General features: G+C 40.2%; 1 protein-coding gene across 16 annotated transcripts in view; it reads right to left on the bottom strand.

Moving 5' to 3' along the window:
- LOC117231650 (tensin-1) overlaps window positions 1-19,968 on the bottom strand; it is a 181,594-nt gene that overhangs the window by 37,679 nt on the left and 123,947 nt on the right. For 14 of the 16 annotated variants that reach the window (XM_033490280.1, XM_033490279.1, XM_033490281.1 and 11 more), the window contains 6 exons: window positions 17,146-17,214; window positions 7,988-8,209; window positions 7,203-7,366; window positions 6,959-7,108; window positions 3,134-3,431; window positions 2,022-2,259 (listed from right to left, as the gene is read on the bottom strand). In XM_033490280.1, the coding sequence (XP_033346171.1) occupies window positions 2,022-2,259; window positions 3,134-3,431; window positions 6,959-7,108; window positions 7,203-7,366; window positions 7,988-8,209; window positions 17,146-17,214 (1,141 nt within the window). Of the gene's footprint in view, window positions 1-2,021; window positions 2,260-3,133; window positions 3,432-6,958; window positions 7,109-7,202; window positions 7,367-7,987; window positions 8,210-9,519; window positions 9,735-17,145; window positions 17,215-17,762; window positions 18,942-19,968 lie in introns of those variants that run through there. The other 2 variants (XM_033490289.1, XM_033490293.1) reach the window with 2 other exon arrangements.

The raw sequence follows: 19,968 nt of genomic DNA on the forward strand, positions 1-19,968 counted from the left end.
CGAAATCCGTAATCTCTGCTTCGAACTCGTTTCACCTTCCAACGCGTCGCTGGGAAAAGTTCTAAAATTTCCATTTTCAAGACTCCAAAGTGTATAGGTTTCAATTTATCAAGGTAACTGACTTTCAAATCCTTTAATTTCCGAGGGTTTCTATTTCTAATTCTCTTCATTTTCTCATGTTCAAAGTTCGAATCTTTTGATCTTCTAAAAATACAATTGCTGAATCTTTAAATACTCCAATGCTCAAATCATCAAAGTTTCAAATACGTCAATGCTCATATTTTTGAATTTTTTAATTTCTCAATGCACAAGTTTGCAAATTATTGAAGTTCCCGCGCTTAAATGTTCTAACATGGCAATTTAACAGATTTTTCAACTTTTAAATGTATAAATTTTCAGATCATGGAATTAAAATTTTGCAAATTTTCAAGATTTCATTGCGTAACGTACTCCAGTCTTTGGAACACTTTAAATCGCGCGATCGTCAGGTAGATAAGCGAAGCCAGAGGAAAGTAATCGTTGGCTTACGTGTATTATGCAAATCTTCTTACCGTTCTTGTAAAAATAATGAGATCATCTACGATGATGGAAAGAAATCAAACGCACAGAAGAAACTTATTCCGTTATGAACCTTGGTCGTTATGCCCAGTCTTTGTTAGTTTCTTAGTTTCGACCTTTGATCTATTTCCAGACGAACGGCGTGTCGTCATGATAAACCGGCATTTTACCTCCGCCAGGCAGGACGTATTTCCGGCCACGTTAGTCAGCCAGTTTAAATACACTTGCATTAACCACTAAGTTTTCGTTTCTGTCCGCTCGTTTCCCTTCCCTTACCTGAAACCCCCGTTTTCTTTCTCCCTTGTCGGAGCCAAGTTGTATTTATGACAGCCTCTCACCGACAGATCGAGGTTAATTGGCTACTATCAGGACGAAAATTAGCGCGAATTAGTCCCCGGACGATGAGTTTCGTCAGTTGAATTACGGCCCGCGAGTTTTGGCCTATCAGTTAATTAATCGCGCGACGCGTCGTGACGTTATCACCTCCGTCTACTTCCGAACTGGTGCAGAAACACCAGCCAAAAAGCTTGACAGTTACCAGTACCGTTATTCCAAACGTTACGTTAATCCTCCTAATAGTCTCACATTCAGATTCTCATAAGCAACATCGTGCCTCTAATTTACATTCGAGGGATTTAGCTTAGAACTACCTTTAGGTGAGTCAGTTACTGTTAAGACCACCAACATCAACAAACACGAATATCACTATCGCGGGGAACAAACCTGCTGTTATGGTTCGTAATGATCTTGGGTAATCTATGAATATTCTAAAGATTTGCATGATGCTGCGAAACACTTCTCTCAGCAGATACAAAAATTGTTGTACGTGTTTGGCGCGGACGTGCTTGTCGTTTACATGGAGACTGAATTTGCAAGACGGTGAGAAATATTATATTGAAACTATGCGTGTCAATCATACTTTACTACGTCCTTGGCGTAATTCATCTTTCGAAGAGGCATAGATAGGTTTAGAATAATTATAGATGCATTATAAATGCATTAAGAAATTAAAGATGGTATAATTTTTCGTCATTTTCCCGGAGAGCGACAAACGTGGACAAAAATCGTTTTCTTCTTTTTCACGAGCTCTGCAACTGTCCAAATGATGTCATAAACCGTAGTATGTAGTGAAAGCCCTCGACACCCACTAATTCTTTGTCTCTATTCGACAGCCTTTCTTCTAGTTCACCTACGAGCATTTTTTCCGTAACCTCGTCAGTGACCTCCTAAGTAACCCGATCTAACGCAACAGCAATTGCGCTAAATTGGTTTGGTCGCGTTGTAATCTACTCTAATCTAACTTAATCGAGTGCATCGTTTCACGCGAACTGCCTCGTCTCTACTAAAGGATAGTTAATCAGCCATAGACTTCTTGAAATTCCTTCGTCGTAACTCAGCAACCCTTTTTTCGTCTCACGGTGGACAGCGACGGAATAATAAAAAGGAGCTGAACGATCACTCACCATCGTCGCTGATTTCGAGATTCGTGTAGCTGTCCCAGTGCAGGATGGGATCATTATGAGCGGAAGCATGCGGTACTGCTGGCGTTGGCGCCGGTATGGGCCCATCTTGACGCTTGGCGTCGGTGGCGAAGTACAAAGTCACCACGCTGTCCGGAGGACATCGTGGGTCGTCGCAAGCCACGTCCAGTTCCGATCGAGGGAACGACACCACGTTCTCCGTTATTACACAGGTATGGAACTGAGTGGAATCAAGAATTCGTTTTATCGAGATGACAGCGATGGTTTTTAAGATAGTTTAGATAAGAAGTAAATTCGATAAAATTTACCAGGGATTAGGACTTTATCTGTTCATATCATCATATTCGTAGAAAGTTGTGCATATGTTTCTTCTTTGTCAACTGTAGGTATAATGTACATACTAGCACCTTTTCGCACAATCAGACTAACATTAGTGAAATTTTGACAAGTCATAGATTACAAGTTACTAGCGTTAAGAAAATCCTCGTGATAATAAAATGTTTGGAATTAAAGAAAATGTTACACACGACAGGACATCCTATCAATTATCCCACTGGACATAAAATTCGAAAATCTTGAAAGTGTAACATCGTAAAACTGTAATATTGTAAAATTGCAAAATCTATAACTTCCAATTAAGTGGTATCTTCTCAATTCCCTAATATCCGTTATTATCATTTGGTAAACCGTTGCTAAAGAGCCGAGCGTCTTTACCGTATCAGTTTCAAATACAATCGAAGACAGCGTTGGCCGATTAACGAAGCATTACTTCGTTCTTTGATGATTTGAACGCTCAACATAGCTCATAGTTGTCAGGAAAAGTGATATGATCTAATTACGTTCTTCGACAGCGACCGAATCAACGTGATTAGAATTGGAGAAGTTTATGGGAAGTGATTTCGACCGCGACGTGGTTAGTTGGTAACAGTACCAACAGTAATTCACGTAGTATCGTTTGCAGGAGGAGATGAGAATGGAAATGGGTTTATGTACATTAGTCAAACATAGTTCGCTGGCAGGATTTCTTGTCGAGTGCACATTTGAATCTGTCAATTCAGTTTAATTGGGAAAGTTGTCGCTCGTTTTCGTCTTACCTGCAGGGAGAACATCACTTCCCGGCTCTGCTTCGAATACACCCTGTGGTAACATTTCACCAGAATGTCTCCCCTAAGACGAAGACCTCCGAGATTTACGGTGAACTCGCGAGCGTTTGTAACGGAATAGAGATCCGAGGTGTAGACTGGTGTCAGGCCTTCGTAGACCTTGAGGAATGCTCGGCAACCTGTAGGCTCGAAGAGTGGAACGCCCAGAACGGTGAGATGCGTTAAATAAAGTGGAGATTGACTGATCCTCAAGGAACCTGACAGAAGTCCGCTGAAATACTTGATGTACCTGCGAGAAAGAACCGTAGAAATTCTTATGTAGTTTTTCTAACCATTTCACTACTGTGAATGATTGCTATTTCCCATCACGAGGGAATTTCACTCAACTACTGAGTAGATTATAATCGCTCGAAACGCAATATTTATTTTGTTAAATATACTGCATTCCCTACTTTTCATATTAATTTGCAATTAATGCAGCAAATGTCAATATTTAAAAATATTTTCAGAATATTAATGTGAGCCATTTTTTTTATTCATATGCTCTACAAAACACGCAGCGAATGCAAACTTTTAGCTGGCATTAACATTATACGGTATATATGAACTGACATAACTACCATTAACCGTATTATGCGACTATTTTTTCGCAGAAATATTCACAACGAAAGTGTTATTAATTCAGCGATTTCCATCTAACATGACCAATTTTTACCACAGGGAAACATTAAAAGGCAGTGACTAGCGTGTTCTAAAATTTCATAATGGAAACATTACGACAGGCGACACGATCCAGCAATTACCACTTCAATAGTGCTTCCCAGGCGTGTTATATCCACAACATAGGTCAAGGTGAAGCTAGCCTCCTTATTTTTTACAATACAGTCTCATCGGTAAAACAATACTCGGTAAAACAACAACAACAGAAACGTTTCCATCACGAAACACTCGAGGGAGCAAAAAGAATGGATCGAATCGCGACCGTTCCGATAATAATTCATGTCCGACCACGTATGGCCGATTCCACTTCACACGAGCGCGGCCCGTATTTGGCTGCTGTCGTAAGTTACAACTCGTAACGCACCGTGCGAAAGTATTGTAGCGTCTCCGACTGTGACACTCGCGTGCTAATTAGTGTCTGACCACGAATGGACTTTTCTACTTCTCGCGTGGCCTTTTACCGTGCGACTGTATCAAACGAGTGCCGCGAAAAACTTTCGATAAACAGGACCATAAACGGGACCTCCGCGCGCGATTCAAGCTAAACGAAATGCCTCCTGGATGGCTCGTAACAGATTATTGACGGGAGACGTGAACCGATGTTTTCAATTTTTTATACATTCAGAAGGGGCAACGTGATCGACGTTCTGAATCTTTTTTCGTTACAGACAGGAGACGTGACTCGACGTTCCTCGTTTCATAAACGTTGACATATTTTCTAGGAATATATTTAAAATTTAAATTACTAACGATTTATTTATCTTGTTTATCTCCACGTTCCATATTTTTATGAATAGAGCGAAAAAAAATGGGAAAAAATGGGAACGAAAGAAATGGTTATTTTATATGTTTTCGTTATCCTATACGCATTCTCCTGATTTTTGCACTTTCGTTATACTAAACGCATAAAAATCCACTGTCTATTGATTAAAGTGCCAAAAATTTGTTTCACGGTATACCGTCAACAATGTGATAAGAGACGTTCGCCGCGCGGAGAGATCGATTAATAGTCCCACTTGTAATACACACGGCAAACACGGAAGAGTTGATCAGGTCCAAACGAACCCTGTTCTGAGGTACCTGTCGATTATGCAGCGTCGTGAGCGTTCATGACCGTAATTTCGCGGGATCTCTCACGAATTCCCGCGTGTCGTCCGTAACGAAGCAGATACGATCTCTGTCTCTGGTCGATCCCCTCCGGGTTCGAAAAAAAACCTGTTCCCTTGGTGGCACCTAAGGTGCTTTGAACGCCGCGTTACACACGTCTCGAATGAGCCAGCTAGCCTGGTGCTTCTCTCGACCCTCGATAATGGATTCATACGTTCGCGGGTGTGCGGCTACGCTAACGACATGCTAATGCTCGCCGCTCGTGGAATTAATGGGGAAACTCGATCGTTCGGGGATGCAAGATCGAGGCGGAACGAGGAAGGCGAAAGACCACGAGCAAAGCACAACCGCCGCGACGCCTGGAGGAATGTTTCACGTATAAGGACACCACATTCGACGGGCCATCATTACGATCATCAGCGTAAGCGTCACACGGCGGGAACTAAACGCGAAGGGTAGCGAGGATCGACAGCGGGTAATGCGTACCGATCGTTGTCTCAAATAGATGGCCAAGCTTGACAGGTTTACCTACGGGAATTATGTTTATGCGGTTATTTTACTCGGATTTTTAGGCGGCCCCAGGTCTCTCATTGGATAGACTGGCATTGATGTAAATGCTGTCGTAACTTGGCGTTTCCGACACGCGTTAAAGCGCTTTTAGCAATGCGGAGGCGGTAGTTTGTGTGCTGTTAGTGGATGGTTGATAGCTTCTATAGGAAGAGATTTTCTGCTGTAAAAAGATTAAAAAATTGAGGAAACCAATCTTTCTGGATGGGTACTAGAAAGGATTTGAAAATTGTGGAGAAAAATTGTGCTGCAAGTGGATGTCTTATATCATAGCCGATAGTACGCGCAAGAAAGAATTTCGTGGTTGAAAAACACCAAAATTTTCAGAATTTCATTTCCTCTTTATATGGATATCGAAAGAAACTGTACTTAAAACTTATGCTTAAACGGCGAGTCTCCTATCGTGAGAAAAAAAAGAAACTAATTTCTTTTTCGTACCGAATAAATGTGGAAGACATATAGATATATTTCAAAAGAGACTGTACTTAGAATTGTACTGTATGAGTGTACTATGTAGATTTCTGATGTAAGTATATGTAGTATGAATGTGTAGAATTAATTCAAATTTGACCATTTTTTAATCGTACAGTACAATAACGTAGGACGTCATGTAATATCTTATATCTGTACGATCGATGTTTAAGATGTCCATGACGAGCCTGATATCTGCTAAGTTACACGCAATCGAATAAGTATGAGTATATCTAAGAACATGTATTGGTCTTGGTGGTAGTCTATCACGAGATTTACGGGACTTATACGACTGTTTTATTGCCGTTACTATATAGGAAGCTTTTAACTTCAACTTTTTACACGCTCATCAAATACGCATTAGAATCCAACAAAATATGATCAAAGTAATTTGAAAAGATTCAGTGTCTTTTACCAATTCATTAATTGCACAGCGATCGAATATCCCGATAAAACGATGATGTAAATTGGCTAAATGAACATTCGAGGTCTCCTTCACCAACAAGTTTCGTTACACAATCTTCAGAAACCTCTCGCGATATCAATTTCCGATTTCAAGCGATCCAATTAACCGACGCTCACAATTCACACGCTCCAAACAATGTATGCAATTCACGAAAAGAATAATTGCGTCGATTTCAAGAACAATCGAACGCTCTAACGTACATGGTGCATGCATTAACTATGATATAATAATTTTACGTAACGTTTTGAGGATATATAACGAAGTCTATCCGTTTATGACGAAATATAGACAGCAGGTTTGCATGCTTTGAAATAGCGGCTATAGAGTAACGTAATTAACCAGTCATAAGGTGGCTCCTGAAGCAGCCACGCCTGTGCATGTCGTTCATCCAGGTATTATCTGAGTTATTCAAGACTAAGAGGCGATAAAGTTTACTTTCTCGTTCAACGTCAACAGGCAGTATCGTCATGCACCGTAGCGATTACCTTCGATGCGAGGGAACCTGCAGAGATCCAATTTTGTCGTCGAGGAATCTTCTCATAGCGAACCTGTCCAACGCCTGATCACGTCCGCCGCAGATGCTACTGTAGTTCATGTACGCAGACACAGCCACACCCAATCGTTCTTTGCTTCCCCTGAACAGAGGCGTGGAATGAGCTTCCAATTTTTTACGAACCGCGCCAATTCGTCTTCTTGTCGTTGGAGAAAAAAGAACGGATTAAGGCTCACCTGGCGTGGAGAACGACCACGCGATTCGAAGCACCGTTCAGCCAGGAGTCCAGCTCCTTGCATAGGGCGCACAGTCTTTCCAAACTAGGTGCCAGACCCTGCGGCCATCCTGCTTCCCTGGTATTTGGCTCCCCGGTACGACCCGGCGATGACAAATTGAATATCTGAAATTTGAACAGACGTGTGAAAGTTGTAGTTATATTGCAAGATGCTCTGGTATAACCGAATGCAAATACTGTGTGCTCTTTTATGGTTGACCTAATATTATTATTACAAGTTCAAAGGATTAATGAGTTCTCCTGTATAACAATAACAAGTTTGATAAGAAAATAAATGAAGTTCTATAAGCCAATTTTATGAACTTCAAGCCAGATGATTATTACGTTCCAAGTACAATGTCAATTCATTAATTTATAATTTGCAAATTATTATGCAAGTGGATCCAGGTAAAATGAGATTTTCAAAATAGAATGATAGATATTTATAAGATAAATGATATTGGACGAATTGTGAAGAAATATTAACTTTTTAGGTATATGAAATATCGAGTAATATAGAGTAGTAATCGTGTAACCGTGTAAAATCAACTGATAATTATCTAGCGTTATATAGGTTTCAGAGCATGCAACGCGCTAATTGTAACGCTAATTAGAGAGTATATAGAATTTATCTGGTAATACGTCAATTATCCTAGGATCATTTTCGTTTAATAGGTATTGTTATTTAATAAAAACGTTATATCAGATAAGCGACCATTAATCTGCAGCCGTTTACTCGCCGCTCACCATATAATTATCACCGTGCTTTCCTCGCAGAAGTGCGGTAGCATGTTCAAGGACGCCCTGCGCATCCTCCCTGTACCAGAGCGCAATGATTCTTTCGGTGACGTAACAAAGCTCCATTACTTCTGTAACACGACCTCCACCCTTTCCTGATCCTGTCGTCGTCGCGTCCGCGCCGACGCCCGGCGTCCTTGCAGGTGCCGTTGCCGACAAGGACGTCTGTATCTGAAACACGGACATTCTTAATTAGTATCATTGATCTTTACGCGCACATTTAATAATTATTCTTATTAGATAAGGCGCATAGAACTTAATTTCACTGCTTTTTATGAAGTTTTTATGAAGTTCTTGCGCACCAAAATTTCCTATAGAAAAGATCGAAGAAGAAACTTGTTCATCTGGTTAGTTTTACGCCGCAGTTTTCGTTTTTATTAAGAATAAAGAATTTTTAAACCGCTTTGGTATACACGAATCCTAATTTCTACTAAACTGCCTTCTACAGAATTCTTCATATCCAGAATTCTAAACAAAGGACTCAAGGAGAATACTCGGCTCGCTACAAATATTCGCATTTCATATCGCATTTTCCCCAAAAACAAATAATTCTAGAGTTGCCTCCAAGGTATGGAACCTAGTTTCGCAAACCGCCTTTTGCGGAATTTCTTCTGCTCGAAATGTTCCAAAGAAGCCCATTGAAGAAGCACTTCGCTCACTTCACCAGCAATACGCACAATTTATATTCCTATTTTACCGAACAAAAAACTTACAGTTTGCGCTGCATGAAATTTCTTATAAACCAAAATTATCCGATAAACATATCTAAGAAGCACTCTGCTCGCTTTACTACCAATATTCTTCTTTTATATTCCACTTTTGCCTCGAAAAAAGTTACTTTAGATTTACTACCTAAATTCAGCACATTACTTCATAGATACTATATGAAGTCCACAACTGAAAAACATGATAAATCATATTTTCTATCCTTTACAAAAGAACTGTTTTAGAATTCAATATGCTGGCAATTAAATCTACACGAAAACTATCTTTTCTTTCGATTTTACGATCAAATACATGTTTTTGTCACTCTCTTTCAAATTTAAAAAATATTAGCACATTATCTAGCAGCTATTTTATGCAAAAATTAACATGTTTCACCGGCCACTTTTTACAAAAACTAACTCGTGCAATCGGCTATTTTATACAAAAATAACAAACTTAACCTTACACGTTTCGTGTTAAACATTAAACACGAGATTTATGCACACTTTGTGCTCGAATACACGGAAGCAACGTGTTAAGAATATTAATTACGCAAAGTAATATTAATTAAACGAAAATAGCATAAATTCCTATCTCACAAAACATTACGAGTTTATCATCAATCTTTAAAAAGCTTCGAATCGATCGGATTATTCCTTTTTTCAACTGCTTCATACTTTTTTTACAAAATACTTTTTCAAGTGATGTAGGAGCCGGAAAATCACCAAAAACAGACTTATCATATTTCTCCCGTGTGGTCTTCATCTATAAAGAACCTTGGAGTATTTCGGTGCGTAGACGATCCTGACGACAATGCTGTCCGGCATGGCGATGCTGCCCTTATGGGAATCGCCTTGTCCCAACGAATCGACATGAAATCCTGGTGGTTTAACGCGTGCTTTTATCTTGGCGGGACGTCGACGAAGAAGGATGCGAGCACGACACGGCACGAAGGAATGACAGACTGCCGACTATTGTGCGTTCACTCGATTCCACTGAATTCACGACGTTCTATCCGACAGTCTAACCACGGTTCCTACTTGCACAGCTGACGTTCAGCTATTCCCCTTCCTTATACGCCGACTGTGCAACGATTTCTCTCTCCGCGTGCACGTATGATGTAACGAATTCGTCCAGGTAGCGTGACTTCGATCAAAGTCACGCTCGTCATTAGACACAAGTCGCATTAGCCAGTCCCGCGAGCTCGCTGCGCTGACGGACGCGATAAAACGTCGGAGCGGTGTGGCTAACTCGACTTCAAGGGCAACGCGGAAAAATCGTGTCGACGAAGAAATATGAATAAGTTCCTTGTCCGCGAATTGCGCTGCGTCTGCATAAGCTGTCTCGGGTGTAATTCCAGTTGGCGAGTGATCGAACGAGTTTCTCAACGAGTGAACACAGGGCGTGCGTCTCGATGAATCCGTGGAAAATTGATACAGTGTGTTTTGGAGGTCAAATAAGTGAGAAAGATCTAGATGTACCGAGATGCATGTAAAAATGATTCGTTATAGAGTCTGTTACAATGTGTATACATTAGTCAAGATACCGTAGAAAATTCAACAAAATACTAGAAATCAAACTCGCTATCTTTTTATCACTTTTTGAAGATTCTATTCAAGCTTAGAAAATTTAAGAAGTATACAGTTTTCGTCTCCAGGGTACACTGGCAATATGCTACATCGATTTATCCTTATCACGTACGCGTACACGTTGTGCAAGAAATTCCACTTCCAATAAAATTGGTCTCCAATTTTGTATTCTATCCTCTTTGCAAAACCATCGAAAGATGTGTTCATAATATTATTAATTATTGAAAAAAAAACAATCTTTTTCACAGGATACAAAAAGGCTCGTTACAGGATTTTCCACTGTTTCCTACAAATACTTAAAGAATGATTATTCTCTGCACTCGAAAGTATATCTCGCGCAAGATGGCCCGGAGCACATCACAACTTTATCGATATACTTATCGTCAGAACGACCTTGCGAAGCGTCATAAACTTCTCTGAAAGATGCAACATCCCATACACTTCCTATCTTTGAAACGTCCATTTCCCTCGTCATACCGCGGAATAATTCAGCAGAATGAAGAAGAAAAGGTACCGCTGCACGATCCCGTAACGCTATCACAGAGAAACCGCCGCCGACAAAGTTTACCCATTGCGATCCTGAATGAAAAATCAGCCCGCCGTCAGGCGATATTACGACTTATTCGCGCGTGACGCCTGACAAATTGCACGAATATCCTCTTTGTCTCTTCCGACGCGGTGGACTTCGCGCGAAAAAGGATGGTCGTGGCACGGTCGTCCGATACGAAAGGCCCCCCGTCGATCTTCGAATCCTAAGCAACCGTGAGAAATACGAAGGACACGCGGCATACCGAGGTAGGCTGAGCTTCCAAGGAACGACAGCTGCGGTAGGACCGCGCTAGCGTAATGGCAATTTCACACGTGAGACCTAACGCTGGGAGGGATTTATGGTTGTAGCAGACCACGACGTACACTATCGTCCATAAGTATTTGGACGCTTCTAAAACATCGCAAATGTATACCTAAACTCGTGGCACAATTGACGTCATAACAGACGCCATGGTTCAAGGTAACACGAAGATCAAGTATAATAAAATTACGTTGGAGGTCACCGTGATACTAATTTCGTGATACAGCTGGAGTCAGAAGAGATTCTATGGTCCAAGGTAACGCGGAGATCAAACATAATCAAGTTATACTGGAGGTTTCATCGTCGAGGAAATCAAGTTTGAGAACTTGTCAGATACAGTGGAATTCCATTTATCCAAACTTGTCGGGAGACAAACGGTTTATATAATTGGAGTTGATATAATAGGAGCTTGCCAATTATCCTCGCTATCTACTAGCTTTTGTTCATACAATAAGAGCTCAGGTTCAGATAAATGAATTCAACCAGCAAAAGATCAATTAATCGTACATTAACTAAAATCTCGTTCATATAAATGGAATTCTACTGTATAGAGGAATTTGTCTGCTCCGAACTAGATAGAAATAGACAAGAGACAGGAGATTATTTAACACGTGAAAATAATTCGAGAATGTGGAATAAAGTACTTTCATTTAACGCCTCCTTTTTTGGAGAAAGTGTAAATTCCACATACGTTTTCAATTTTACGAATATGATTATGATAATCGTGTTTCGTTAGACTGTTAATGAACTTTCAAAATGCTTCACATAACATGCAAACACTATGAGTGTCCAATTACGATGATATCATTACCGAATGATGAACATCAAAAACTTGTACACGGTAAAATTTTACACCATGATAGTCTATAACTGTTAAACACAATACTTGATTCCAGTTATAGCGAGAGGTAAGACATTCACAGTAAAAAAATCGTATGTCAGCTATAACTTTAAAAATATTTATAAGAGAAATATCAATCTTTTGATAGAATAGTATCAAGTATCGTACAAATACTTATGGATGGTATTGTACGCGCGAGTTGAAGTTGACTGTAGCCCGCGAGAGAAGCGGCGAACCGCGTTACGATCTCGTAAACGTATTTTTAGAGGCCAGGTTACTAGCTTCCTCTTTCTCTCTTCAACTCGCTTCGATACTAGCTCGCTGTTTTGACGGGACCGCTGCGGCTACTCGAACCCCTTTCTTCTGTCCCAGCACGCAGAATCATTAAAATTTCAATTTACATCGAGGCGACACGTGGGCGGAAATCACGATTGAATTCATTGGAGATGAATGAAAATTTTATCGACGTGTTTCGCGTGTTACGAGTGCCGCGTGGTGGATATTTTGTGAAAGATAGATACACGATACTAGCGAAGGAATGTCCGTGTCTCATGTGGAAAATTCCAAATTTGTAACTTTTCACGGGTGAGTTTATTAAGAGTAGAAGAAGATAACTATGTTTCACCTTTCTGAAGAAATGAACTATTCTTTCGTATACTCAAGGATATATTTATTCAGAAGAATGTTTATTATATCTTTTGGAATTGTACTTGAGGTAAAGAAAAACTGCAATAGGAATCTGCAGAACATTGAAACTACCGGGTCGACTTAAGTACAAAACTCATAGAAAAGAAACCAAAATCAGAGATACGTGACAAAACCTACGACGCAAAGGAAAACAACATTTTATCCAAATTCCCAGAATTACGTATCGTAAATGTATGAAATTTCTTGGAGATACGATCCTTTTAACTACCATAGTAATTCTTGTAAATGGACCATGATGCCTAGCTATGATATACGTATAACTTCAAACGTGCGGCGAATTCAAAATAGCTTGTTTTGATTCTGTGAAACGCTCAAAGACGCAAGACATTGAGAAGAAGGGTTTGACTGTCAGGTATATTGCTTTTTAATTGATTTTTGTTTACACTGGGATTCTTGCGGCCCTTTTGACGGGCCATGTGTAATTTAGAAGGAATAACCGTAGGCTGTGACATTAGTAGGAAGTAATTATTCGGGGGCGCGAAGGAAACGTCGCGCCGGTAATGCCAATTATCGTTAATCCGCGTAATTGCCGACGGCTAATTTCTAATTGCAAGTGGAGTGCCAAGCGAGAGTGGGCTTTATGGTTATCGACTTCTTTCCGTCTCGACCTCTCTGCTAAGCAACGAGTATATGCCGTCGAGATCCGATCGATAGCGGAATGTTTCGCCAAAGATCCGGAAAGGATGCATTCCAAACCTATCGGGGTCCTAAATTATTCCCTCGAACGTTCATGTTCCTCCGTTTTTCCGATTCTTTCAAGATCGAACATTATTTAGATTAGTCAAGTTATTTGAATTCTGATTGACCTACGATTTACTTTCGAGAATTTTGGGCCGAAAACGTAAACAAGCTATTATGCAGGGTAGTTGGTAACTGGTGGTACAAACGGAAAGGGGGTGATTCTACGCGAAAAAAGAAGTCGAAAATATAGAATAAAAATTTTTTTTTAAATTTTTTTTAATTTTTCCATCGAGACAACGATCTACAGTGAGATCCGTTATAACGTACCGTACGCGTACCGAGCGAAAATTCAAAGTCGATTTTCTCGAAAACAAAGCCTCAAACGAAAAATTTTTATTCTATATTTTCGACTTCTTTTTTCGCGTAGAATCACCCCCTTTCCGCTTGTACCACCAGTTACCAACCACCCTGTATATTATATTATATACTATATATTGGCTCAATCATCGTACTACGGGCTATGTCCGTAATATTTACGTTTGGCCCGATCATCTACTACGAGCTATGCCCGTAATGTTTACGTTTGGCCCGATCATCGTACTTGTAGGTTAAGGGATTAATATTACTTTGTCAATACAAGTTGGTTGTTTATTCATTCGAAATATATATCCTTTCAAGTGTATATATCTTTAAGTAATGTAAAATCAATCTACCAATAATGTGAACCTAATACTTGATTCCATGATATTTGTAATATTCTTTTGAGTTTCAAATGCGTCAAGGTTCGTTCCGCTATCCCATGATTCGAAGGAAACAACAGCTGTGCTAGGTAATGTAATATGTTCAAAACAAATTATATTTTAATGTTCAATAACGTTTAATTCGTCTGGCAGAATCTGGCAGATGCACCAAGACGTTTCTTAGCAATTCTTTAACTCTATTTTTTTAATTTTATGAATCTATTATCTGAAATCGACTTTGAAATAACCAACTTTAGAACAGAAGAAAGAAACAGAAAAAGGTACTATCTGCTACTATCTATTATACACTATCAATAAAAAATTTGAAATCACGTTCTCAGCTATTCCTATGTGTAATGTACCTTATAATTCCGTTATCAGTTTAAAATTAATTCTGCAAACATCGATCCTACTTTCTTTAAGTAATTATTACCTAAGGTAACAGAATCTTAAACCAATCACCTCTTAAATTTTCCAATCGTACAAACCATGTAGCGTTGCTAAACATTCGACCAGTAGTGTATAATCTTCGCATATCTAGTTCTCACATTTCAAGCATTTTCATCGACACCGAATGCCATCCGAAATCGATAGAGCAATTTCGCAATAAATTTCCGAATGGTTTCCTACGATTATCATTGAGGAACGGTTTCTCGCCACAATCGGTAATAACCAGTTACGAGCAATTGTCAGAATTCCCTCGCGTCGTGCCGCGTTTTGCATTCGATGCTCTTCTCTGTGTATATTTTCACAAGAATAGCCGCGGTATAAGCGTGGATTTCACGAATACATTACACGGCCGACGTCAATATACTTGGATTATCTCCGTGGAACATCGGCTGATACCTACACCGTTCATACGGTGCGCTAGCTTACTGCCATTTTAGCGAATAATTTTCTCCGGTGTCGACATTAATGCGTAAAAGACGCCTTGCTGCTGATCTAGCCGCTGTTATGATTTAAAAAAAGACCCTAATAAAGCGTAAACGTTCCCTCCAAACCACTTCCCAGATCCGTTTTTCATGCTTCCTCTGGCGTTACATTTAACAATCCAACGCGTTGCATTTTCAGATAGTTATCTAGCAAAATCTTGCTCAATAATATCAGTCACCGTTACAACGAGATAAATGATCCACTAAGGGAAAATTGTAAACTTCCGCTTTGTTCGTGATACGTATAAACAAAGTGCTATAATTTATGAAGCAGAAGCTTCAAAACAAGTTTAATATATTTTGTTTACTGAATTTCGTTACACCATAATATGTCATAAGTGACGCAATTTTTCTGGAAGCTAAGATAATATAACGGAACTCGTTAGAAGAGGATAAAAGTGACCTAAAAGAGAAATAGAAAGTTCCGTGGAAAGATGGTAAGCAATTGTAGAAAATGAGAGAGAATTTATGCATTTATTGAAAATTTATATTTGTAAAGATAATCGCCAAATCTACCGTATGCTGTAATTCCTATGTAATATTTCCCCACATAGAATATTTTCCAGTTCAGCTATTTCCATCCCAGAATTCCCAACCAAACCATAGTTACACTAACGATAAGACCGCTGAGGATAAAATCATGAATGAAATGTAACGATTTACTAACGATATACTATAAATAACTTTTATGTAATATTTCCTTTATACGATGTTTTCTATTTCAATCCTCTTCCAAGCAACCCGAATACCACAAAGATTGAATTACTCTAACAATAAGACCGTTCAGAACGAAAGCACAAGCGAAGCGTAACAATCTGCTAAACATTCTGAATAACTCTTACATAATATTACGTTCGTATAATATTTTCTATTTCATTGCCTCCTATTTCACGATTTTCTCAACGAAACCAAACATGGTAGAAAGCAAGTTACCTCGGGTTACCTCAAGACCACAGAGAACGAAATCACAAGTGAAACGTAACAAGAACGTCAAAATTCTCTGGTTCTCGAGGCGATTACGCAGGTGGCGTGATGCAAATGATTTCGTATGTACGTCTCGGAGGTAATTTCGAAGTCGAGGCGGCTTGTGTGCGATTTTGCATAGTGATCGTTCGCAAAACGCTGAATCGCGGCGTCAGGTACACGTGTACGCGAAAGAGGAGGTTGTTCGCCGTAGACGACGAGCGCTGTTTCGAATGTAAATAGGGCTCGGCCGTGTTTTCCCGCGGAATAAATGAAGGTACCGCCTGATGCAATCGACCCCCGTATTCTCGACCAATAAGACGCCACTTCCTCGTACGTATCACGCGTGGTTTGTTTTAATATTAAATATTTAGAGAGCCCAGGTTTGCGAATGGCGCAAATCGCGAATTCTTATCAGCAAATGATAAGCCACAAGCTACGTAGCAGGCTACGTAGCAGGCCACTTAGCATAACGATCGTGCTGAGCATATTTTTCTTTCCTTTTTCCAACTTCACAAAGCGTTTCTCGCGGTCACGACAAGTAACAACGAATAAATCGTAGGTGCTGCAACGAATGAAAAGGCAGGTCCACTTTCTAGTACTTCGAGTAAACAAACGAGAATCAAATATTATTCTCAATGTGCTATACAGTCATGTGTCAGTTATTATTCGTAATAATGAACTGTTGGCCTTTTGAATATGAAACATACCTTTATTTTTTCAGATATTGGAGCCGCAACAGAAATTCGAAACGAGAACAATGCCTGACAAAAATTTCTAAATTCTTGTACGAACTTTTAATATTTGGAATCATATCGAAAAAAAACTGTGCATTTTTATTATCAATTAGTATTCGTTGAAAAATGTGAGAAGAGCTGCGTTTATCAGGAGACAGAATTAGAATCGACTCTAATTAGCAGACCTACTAACCGAGAGTCTGATGAATAATTTATGAGCTATACGCGCCTGCAATTTTCGTGACTGAAAAAAAAACACAAATTCCCATTCTATGTAAAGATCTACGAGTTGAATAATTTACAGCGAAATGCAGTTGGTATAGCGAGGAATTATAACAACGCAAAAAAATCGATTTTTTACCTGGTGTTGTTGTTTGCTTCTCGAAATGGTGTTAACATTCTTCGGCTGTGCCTCGTAACCTCCATTATGCTGCAACAGAAAAGGAAAAATACTGAATTATACAGGTCTCGCCATGTATATCTACGATTTACTGTAAAGGAATGGGATAGAAAAGAAAGAAAACAAAAGAAAAGAAACGAAAGACCCAAAAAGGAAAAAATGAAAATAAAAAAGCGGTAGTTTCCACGCGTGCACATTAAGGGCGTCGCGAAAGGAAATGGGTTGCCCATCGCGTCGAGCAACGATAACAAATACTACGCGTAAATTATTTCCATTGTTCGGCTGAAAGCAGCTGTTGCGTAAATTCAGGCTGATGTGCGCCACGCGTCTGATAATAAACATCATCGATTCCCAGTGCTTCGATTCGCGTAAATCCCTGGTGGCCTGTGAAAACAAATTTCCGTTCCGCGACCACCCTTGCGTGGGGTGTTTCGATTAAATTTCCCAACGCGAACTCAGTCAGTCGTAATTTTTTCTATCTATTCTATATTATTTATATTTTCCTGTTTATATATTTATCGAAGCGAGAGCGCATGGCGAAAATATGATTTCAATCGAACGAAACAATACCCACGCACCTCGCTTTCTATATGGAGGGCAGTGTGCCAAACTGTGAACGCGATACGGTGCAAAAGGGTCTCAGTTTCCTCTCGTAGTGGTGTCTCCTCCTTAAGGTTATTGTTCACCGTGTCCTGGCGCGTGTCACCGCAGCGACAGCAATTTGCTCGCAGCCAAGCGCGCGATAGCGAGCTACTGTTCGAGTTTGTCATGGTTCTTCGGATAAAGGACCCGTGAAACCATGAATAGAATTCACAACGGCTTCGTTGTACGATATTTTGTGTCTACTTTAAGTCTATTTCAAGTGTCATCACACGGAATTTATAGGAACATGATTTTTCAATTGTCAGACTGATTTACTGATTCTTAATAATCTTAATAATATTCCCTCAAATGAAATGTATTACGCGCAGAATTAAAGTCGTGAAGGAGTTAGCAAACGTTGCGGCGAAAGAGAATTTCGAAATGTGGCTAGCCACGTGTCGATCGTACGTCGGCGCCGTGACAGGCGTGCTCGTTACGAATTATTCCGCAACATCGGGCACCGCCTTTTCTCTTCCTCCGTCTCTTCTTCTGATCCGCGTGAAACCGCGATCCTCGCCAACCACGGCGATGATTCATGGACGAAAATCACGCCATTAATCCCTCGTTGCCTGTCGAGCGCATTTCGTCCGCGTTTCCATCGCGCCTCGTTGCTCCGATGCAAAAGAGAGAAAGCAACCGCGCTTTTCAGATCTCTTACTCTATGTATCTACTTATAGGAACTTCTTGCTCGTGCTAATTTGAACGCTCTTCACCGATACGATCTCCGCCCTTTCCACTTCTTTCTTCTCCTCGAGTTGCCAACCCGCATCGTACACCTGGAAGTATCGGCCTTCGTATCGATCGTTTCGCACGATCCATGGATCTATCGGATCCCACAGTTAAAAAATACCACGTATCAATTTCGTTTTAATTCTCCGCATCTGACTGCAATCTCAAGGTCATCGTATCTTCCTCCCTCGGTTCAGCTATCTCGATCCTCTATGTATTCTTGACAAGCAGTTTCTCGCCGGGAAATTTCTGTACAACCACCGGTAAATCCTTCCCCTTTCGTTTCTTGTAGCCCAGACGGGCTTACGAAGGGACGACACTCGAGTAGCCAGTGAAAAACTGTTGTAAGAAAGCTTCTGGGTGCCGTGGACGAGCGAGGATCACGCGACCTGGGTCAACCGGCACGAACGTCTGCGCCGCACGGGAGCCGCCCCGGCGCTGCGGCCGCACAGAGGGATGAAACCCTGCATCTCGGCTACGGAGAACGTTTAAGGGGGCTGGAAGAGGGTTGCGGGGCGAGAGAACGCGACACGTAACCATGGAGATGGCAAGCAGCGTCCCGAGTTTGCACGCAGGCCTGGTCCTGCGCCGCGGGTTCTACAGGATCGCACGAGTTGTGCGCGGCACAAGGGAAAAAGGGACGAGGAGAGTTCGGTTATAGGTCGAGTGCCACTCCCTGTAAATATAATTACCCCGCGAAATTGTCGCACGCCCGTGTAACACGATGCCACCTTTGCGAACTTACGACTCGCCGTCTCTCCTCGTGTTCGCAGTGTTGGTTCTTGCATTGTGGATTCTTTATCTGGTGCTTTTCTAAGGAGCAAATGGGGTTAGTGGTTTAACACGTTTTCCGCGGGATTATTTAAAAAAATAGCGTTTAATAGGCTTTTTGAAGGGTTTGGATTACACTGTGTATTTTCGTTTCTGAAGAGATAAGTGAGTTAGTAGATTGGACGGAGTTTGTTTCTGACACGATAATTTGAAAAAAATGTAGTTTAACAATTTTGTCACATGTATTTACTTTTCGTCTCTCCAGTTTTTTTTTTTTTTTTTTTTGCTTTCTATGGGATAATTCAGTTAGTGGAATATTAAATGGAGAGAAAGTTCGTTTTTCGCGCGGGAAATAAAAAATATAAAGAAATTGAATTTAAAATATTTAGAGATGTTTGGATCTATCTTTCTGTCTCCTGCTTTTAAGGAATAAACAAGATAGAGGAAGATTAAATACGAGGAAAGTTTATTTCAAAGAAATTCAATTTAATAATTTCTTGAAAACGAAGAGAAGCTTTATATTTCGCGTGGTAATTTCAAGAAATTCAGATGTTTTTCAATGGAAATATTTTGAGATAATTCAACTAGACGTTTCAAGTGTCTTAAATTTAATTGCCACCACTCCAAATAAGTAATAATGTC

Source organism: Bombus vosnesenskii, unplaced genomic scaffold (assembly GCF_011952255.1).
Source record: "Bombus vosnesenskii isolate JDL3184/JDL3185 unplaced genomic scaffold, Bvos_JDL3184-5_v1.1 scf7180000013273, whole genome shotgun sequence".
Lineage (NCBI taxonomy): Eukaryota > Metazoa > Arthropoda > Insecta > Hymenoptera > Apidae > Bombus > Bombus vosnesenskii.